The 7,327-nt window shown below is 36.0% G+C and overlaps 1 protein-coding gene across 1 annotated transcript; it reads right to left on the reverse strand.

Annotated features, from left to right (window-relative positions):
• Positions 1-4,529: 4,529 nt before the first annotated feature.
• On the reverse strand, positions 4,530-6,509 carry LOC149401723 (uncharacterized). The gene is made up of 4 exons (XM_089610857.1): positions 6,441-6,509; positions 5,299-6,361; positions 4,727-5,222; positions 4,530-4,580 (listed from the first exon to the last, which is right to left on the reverse strand). Exons 2-4 carry the CDS (start codon positions 6,309-6,311, stop codon positions 4,530-4,532), a joined length of 1,560 nt encoding a protein of 519 aa, XP_089466983.1. The 5' UTR covers positions 6,312-6,361; positions 6,441-6,509.
• Between the last annotated feature and the right edge of the window lie 818 nt (positions 6,510-7,327).

A 7,327-nucleotide genomic window follows, 5' to 3' on the forward strand; every position in this document is an offset into this window, starting at 1 on the left:
TTTATGATAAAACCTTAGTCTTTAGTCCATAAACAAACTTAACAACTTACGAAGAGACATATGTAGATTTGCATGAACAAATTCTTCGTAGTTTGCTTAAAACGATATATTCGCAATCTATAGGTCAAAGGACTATTGACCTCAGTACGATTGTTAGGAGAATCTATGATGTCTGGTTATGGGGCATGGAGAGTTGGAGACTCTATAGTTCTTCTAGGTATCTTCCGAAGGTACTAAATTGACCAGTGCACTTCTAGAGACAAAATAAGAACAAACCATTTAACCTCTTATGTCTCGAAGTCACTACGTATGAATTGCATCGTGTTTACCTTAATCCTGAAATGAAACATGCCATTTCACAGCTTACGTATTCTCATTTGAGAAAGTCAGAGTTCGGACTCACTATGCGATTCTGAACAGGGCCTATAGGTGAAGTACTAAGTTTTGAGAATGTCATGAGTAACTTTGTAAAGTTCTCATAGATATGGAATTCATATACAAGATTGCTGAAATGCAATGTATATCACCTCATGGTTTGTTCCTTGGAATGTGAATAAATGAACTGGCCAGTGTCCAAATTGAGTCCTTACTCTTTTGGATAAAACAATGTGACTTGTTAGCTCCTCGTCAGTACATTGTTTCTAACTTATTCACAAGCGACAAAGGAGTTGAGGAAATAACAGCGAGAAGGGTAAAATGGTAATTTTATAAATTCCGACTAGCTGATGATATTCATGAAGGGTAAACATAGATAATATTCAGTGGATCCGCTCATCTTAATTTGGTTGAATTCTTGAGTAGAAAATAAATTCATTTGAACCGAGAGATTTTCAGTGTCAACTCTTTAGTGGAGTCAGTTGACATTAAGCTAAACTTGGAAAAGGTTTGTGAACTTTTGAGTCCAAGTATTTAGCTCAAGCTTTGTTCATTTGGATCCATGAGGTCACTGTCACAAATCACATCGAGTAGGAATACTTAAACTAGAAGCTAAGTCAAAACAAGAACGAGACAAGTTTTACGAAAATTGTCAAAAGGGTAATTTTGTCTTTTTGGACATGGAACGAAATGAATGTCAATAAATTTTTGGACATGGTCATATGATGACTAATAACACTCGGCCATGATATGATCATTGGGCCTTGTGAATTAATTTCATTTCATAGAATTTTACTTGAAAATTCTTAATGGGCTTTTCTTATGTTGTCATGAACAAGTAAAGAAAAATCTAGAAAGGCTTTCTAGAAGCCTTTTGGCCGTCCAACCCAAGAAAATGGGAGACTAAATTTCGTGCAGCCCTTAGTGTGAAAGAGAGTTTATTTTGTGCATTAATGTATGAAGATACTTGCCAAAAGAAAAAGAGGAAACAAATTTCCTCTAGGAGGAAATGACATGGGCGGCCAAGGCAAGCAAAATAGGAAACAAATTCGCTTCTAGAAGCCAAGGCTCACACGCCCAAATGAGAAAAGGAAATAAGGAATATTTCCTCATGAATATGTGATATTCTATAGAAGAGGAAACTACCTTATTGAAGGTAAAGCCTCTACAATAAATAGGGGCCTTATTCTTCTCATTTGATTCATTCCACATAAGTTAGAGACTGAGAGACTTTCTCTCTAGACCTTGTGGCCGATTTCTCCTCTCTTTCTCTCTAGTTATTTTTCGTTTTGTTTTGGCACCTAGGTCCTCAATTGACCTAGTGGTTTTAGCTCTTCGACTTTGAGACTTGTTCTCGAGTCATCGTGTTTAAAAGTACCCACTCACTAATTCCTTTTTTTTTCGAGTGATTCATGTGATAGAAACTATCGTGGTTGCTCGTGTTGCCGAGGAAAGAAGAGAGACGTGCTGCGAGGGAGACGAATGTGCAACTTTCCAAAAGCTTCTCAACGTTCAAGCTTCTAAAAAGGTTAGTAAATTTATAATGCTCATACTATTTCTATTTACATGTGCGTGCTCTTTGTCTAGGTTAGTAAAATCGTTTTACTTGTCAAAAGAAATTTTTTAAAATTCCGCCGCTTACCAAAGCGTTAAAATTTTTCTTAAACCCTAGATCAATTCCAACAAATGGTATCAGAGCTATGGTCAAAGATATGCATGTACATGTAATTAAAATTATGAGCTTGAAAATCGTTTTCGAAAGTTTACTAATTTTGTGACAAGTTAGAATTGTTTTCTTAGATTTTTTTTTAATTTATTGCTCATACCTTTAAATTAAAAATCATGTTGATTTTCTATGAGTTTGGGATGTTATTAAAACACAATAGAAACAGTTCTAAATTTTTTTAATTTTTTATATTAAAAAACCGTGTTTTAAGTTTGAGAAAATTTCGAGTAAATTTTGTGACTAGTTATATTGTCTTGCTAGTTTCTTTTATTTACTTGAATCGTTTTATGCTTGTTGCTATTTCTTTTATATCATGTTATTACCAAGTTAATAAAACACAAATAAAAGCTTTAACAACCTCCTAAGACGTTCCGTTACACTCGATTCTTTTTACGCACTAAAAGACCGAACTTTAATTATTTCTGTTTTCTTCGAGCTGGAGTAAAAGCCGCAGTAAAAGTGGCATAACTCTCTTCTCAGAAATCTAAATTTAATCATTCTTGAATTAAATTAAAGGACTGTCTGTCCTCTTTCCAATGCCACCGGTTGTGGGTGAAAAAGACATCGGAGCCCCCAGTTATATGATTTTACTCCAAGGTGCGCGGCTGTTCCGAAAGTCCATTTTTTTTTTAAATCCGTATTTTCAGCCCCACTACCATGAGTTATAGAACTCTAATGAGAAAATTTTCTTGAGAAAAAATGTTTTTTTATAAGATTATAAACATAATGTGAAAGATTAAAATGTTTTGATTTTTGAAAGTTTAATTGAAATTGAATTTTTACAAAACTAGTTTGAATTTTGAAAAACCGTTTTCATTTTCAAACTTGAAAATATTTTGTCATCCAAATCAAATAAGTTTTCAAAATGTTTTCAAAACTATATCTATATCACATATGTTCAAAATCTATATGCTCTTGAAAATTTGAGTGGGAGGTGTCCTCGTAGACGAGCCGAAAAATAAAAAGATGTGTAATCTCAAACTTCAAAGTGTTCGAGTTAGTTGAAGTTAACACTTCCCTCATGCACTTTCCCCGAATAGAAAATATGAAAAGATCTGAGTATGTACCTTGTGTTGGAATCGATCTAGGGTTTGAGAAAAAGTTTAATGCTTCGGTAAGCGGCAGAATTTTAAAAATTTTCTTTTAACAAGTAAAACATTTTTACTAACCTAGAGAAAGAGCAAGCACATGTAAATAAAAACTAATATGAGCATAAAAGACTACTACCCTTTTTAAAAGCTTGAACGTTGAGAAGCTTTTGGAAAAGGTTACAACGTTCGTCTCCGTCGCAGCACGTCTCTCTTCCTTTCCTCGTTAACTTGAGCAACCACGAAAGTTTCTATCACTAAATCACTCAAGATAGAAAGGAATTAGTTGAGAAATTTCATTTTCTAGACCTAAAAGTTATGAAAATATCTCAATTAGACCCGTTAAGTAAAAAATATCCAAAATTGGACTTTTGTACCAATTTTGGACAAAAATGCCCTCAATTCAAAATAAACCTCATCTTCTTCAATTCTCACTTCCTCACTTTCTCACTTTCTCTCACTTTCTCTCAACACAAAAAAACCTTTTCTCCATCTCCACCAAATCCGACGCCATCCTCCACCAATCCGACGCCATCCTCATCAAATCCGACGCCGACCTCGACACCTCCGACGCCCACCACCAACTCCGACGCCGACCCCGACCTCCATCAACCTCCATAGCTACCTCAAAATGACAAAAAAGGTATGTTTTTTAATGGTTTTTTTAATGGTTTTTCATGGTTTCTTAGTGTACCATAGATAAGAAATAAGATTAGAGTGGTTTCATAGTGATTTTTTTTTGTTTTAAAATCTGGAAATGTTTGGATTTTTTTTTTTTTTTTTAAAATCCTGACGGAGACGGTCGGATCCCATCGGACTCGGTCGGATGGGTAGTTGACGATACCATCCCACAATGTGTGACAAGGTATGTAAAAAAAATTATGAAGTTTTATTTAAGAGTTATGTTATTTGTGTATAACATTTTTTGATTTTGTCTTTCAGTGGTGATTGTGGGATGTTCGCAATCAAATACATGGAGCATATCCTTGTCAACGCCAGTTTTGATACACTACGAAGCGAGAACATGAAGACGTTCAGGAAGAAATGGTCTACGGACCTATTTTTCCAATTAGAAGAGCGATGATATTTATTAATTATTAGGATATCTCTATTTTTATTTCATTAAATATTTTTGATATTTCTACTTTGATGACATTAAATATATTGGATATCTTTAGTTTCATTTTATGTTATAGTTTCATGTCATTAAATTTATATTTAATTATTTTAAAGTAATAAATAAAAATATAAACATAAACATAAACATAACCACAAACATGTTCAACTCAAAATTAAACGTCAATTTTTCAACAAAATAAGTTAAAAAAAAAAGATAATGATCAACTTAATGAAAATAAACAAGTTTTCACTCTCTCCATGTGCATGTCTTCCTATTATGTCCCATACCACCACATTTACCACATTTCCGATGGATAACAACTTTTTCTCCTTGAGATGGGTATCGATTGACTCTTCGCCTTCCTTGTTTACTTTTCTTCGGCCGACCGGCTTGTTTCTTTTCAACTGGTGCCAACACCTTCATGTTTTTTATGTCATCCGGAACGTTCCACTGTTCTTCATTCCCAACAGGATATATAGACTCCTTGTACATCTCAATCCATATCTCTTTCGAATAGAAAGGACTGCACAACGAATAAATGTCCACACTCCTGTGTTGTGCGGATGCGATGGCATGCTCGCACGGGATTCCAAGTAGTTGTGGTAGTCCACAAGTGCATGTGTTATTCATCAAATGCACATCAAAGTCACCTCTCTCGTCTCTAACATTACATTCAAACATCCCGAGTCCGTAGGTATTCACGTATTGTGCTTTGCCGTTCAGATGTTCGAGATTATCTTGAAACTTCGGGGACAGTCTTGTATCACATTTTCTAGCAATTTCTTCTCGATTAAAAAACCATGTTTGAAGTGTGAATCTAATGAACTCAAGCAAAGTGGTGATGGGAAACGTTCTAGCATTCCTCGTCTTATTGTTGAAGCTTTCTGCATTATTGCTTGTCATTATATCATACCTATAGAAACAGTTACATATTAGCGACGTTCTGGTTAAAACACTTGTAATGATAAAGGGAAAAGTTTTAGTCTTACCGTTTTCCAGGAAAAAATGCTCTTGCCCACCGATCAAAACCGACTTCCTCGAGATACTTAGCCATCTCGACATCTTTTCTCCTCAACTGCTGAAAATGAGCTACGAAAGCCCGCTTATTGAAGGCATAAGCGGCATCATACAGTTCAATTCCACAATGATCAGTCTTGAATTTGTGTTGGACATTTAGTTTGAGATGATGGAAGCATGCTCCATGAGGGATACCGGGAAACACCACTTCGACGCCATGTATGATGCTAACATGTCGATCGGATATGAACACCAACTCTTCAACGTCTTCACCGATAGCTTCTCTCAACTTTCTCAAAAACCAAATCCACGAAGCGTGACACTCGCTATCTACTACCCCGAATGCAAGTGGATACAACTGAGAATTAGCATCCATCGCAATTGCGCATAGCAACTGTCCACCGTATTTTGTCTTAAAAAATGCACCGTCTAATGATATGACGGGTCGACAAGACTTGAACCCTCTACGACACGCCCCAATAGAAAAGAACGCGTATTTGAATCTATCGCCATCTTTCACAAACGCCGTAAGAGTCCCTGGATTCTTCTGCTCCAACATGTATAACCAAGATGGTAACTTCTGATAAGATTTTTCTGGCGTACCTCTTACGTAAGAAATTGCTTTCTCCCTTGTTCTCCACGCTTTCAAGTACGATATGCCAACACCCCATCTTGTCTTGACTTCCTCTCTTACGTTATGCGCTGAATATTCAGCCATAGAGCTAATGTTGTACTTATCTTTGAAGACGTGCCCAATAACCCAAGGTGCAGCTCCTCTATGACCTTCTGTTCGAACCACACGCGCGCAAGAATGTCTACTCTCATACGACGTTATCTGCCACATGTCAGACCACTGCACAACACCCCTCAGCTTCCAAGTGCACATCTCATTTTTGCATATGACATACCATCTCTTTTTCGAAGACGATTTCACTCTAAACTCAAAATTATTTTTTAGAGCAAAAACATGAATCTGTTGCTTCATCTGTTTCTTTGACTCAAACTCTTTCCCAAGGTATATATCTTCTGTGCTACCTATTGCATGTAATCAATGGTTATAAAATATATAACATAACATTTTCCATATATAAGTAGATATCATTGTTTTTATTACCTGTGGAAGAATGTGACAATAGAGTTGGACCTTCATTACGTTCTTCTTTGACAACATCAGCCGCTGTGAAGTCAGGGGCTTCCCATGAATAACGCACGAAATCCGTTTGTGAAACATCTTTACGAGGGTCACGTGACGGTTCACCTTGTTTTGATTGTTCCCCGTGTCCTGATGGTACTGCAAAATGTTTAACAAAATCTTTATATTCTTCATGATTTACAAACTCTTCGAATTCTGTTTCTTTGTCACTGTTGAGTCCATCTTCTCCCTTGTCACTTTTATCTTCGTCAACTTTGTTATTTTGTTCTTCATCATCTTCTTCCTCGTTGTTGTGATAATTATGTCTATCATGCACGTATACTTCATCATCTCGATCGGTGATTATCAAATTCTTTCGTCTCTTGTTGAGTTCAACACGAGGCAACTCTTCATTGATAACATTTTTTCCTTTATCTACTTTGTTTGCACTGAACGCTGTGATTTCTTTCGATATCAAAGTTACACAAAGTGCATATTTTCTACGACTTTTGCACTTCGTGTAATACTTAACATCAATATCGTCCTTCAACAAAGCAGGCTCAATCGGCATATTACCCGCTTCATATGGAACTTCTAACTTTAAGTCATACTTTGATCTGTCTATATCGACTCTATTGTACACCTTGTCGACTAACCCCGTGTATGTCGTCTCTTTCGAAACTTCAAGCGGAAATGTTCTTGCATTTTTGAACACGTATAAGTGTCCATTTCTCTCCCATGTGCCGTTAACCATCAACAAAACTGCAACAAATATAACATAAAATACATTAAAATAAAATTTTTATTTTTTTTTATTTTTTCTACATACACTATCGGATCCGGCCAGATCCGGTCGGATCCGGCCAGAT

Source organism: Urtica dioica, chromosome 4 (assembly GCF_054948205.1).
Source record: "Urtica dioica subsp. dioica isolate 48M chromosome 4, U.dioica_male_clone48M_v1_H2, whole genome shotgun sequence".
In the NCBI taxonomy this organism is placed as follows: domain Eukaryota; kingdom Viridiplantae; phylum Streptophyta; class Magnoliopsida; order Rosales; family Urticaceae; genus Urtica; species Urtica dioica.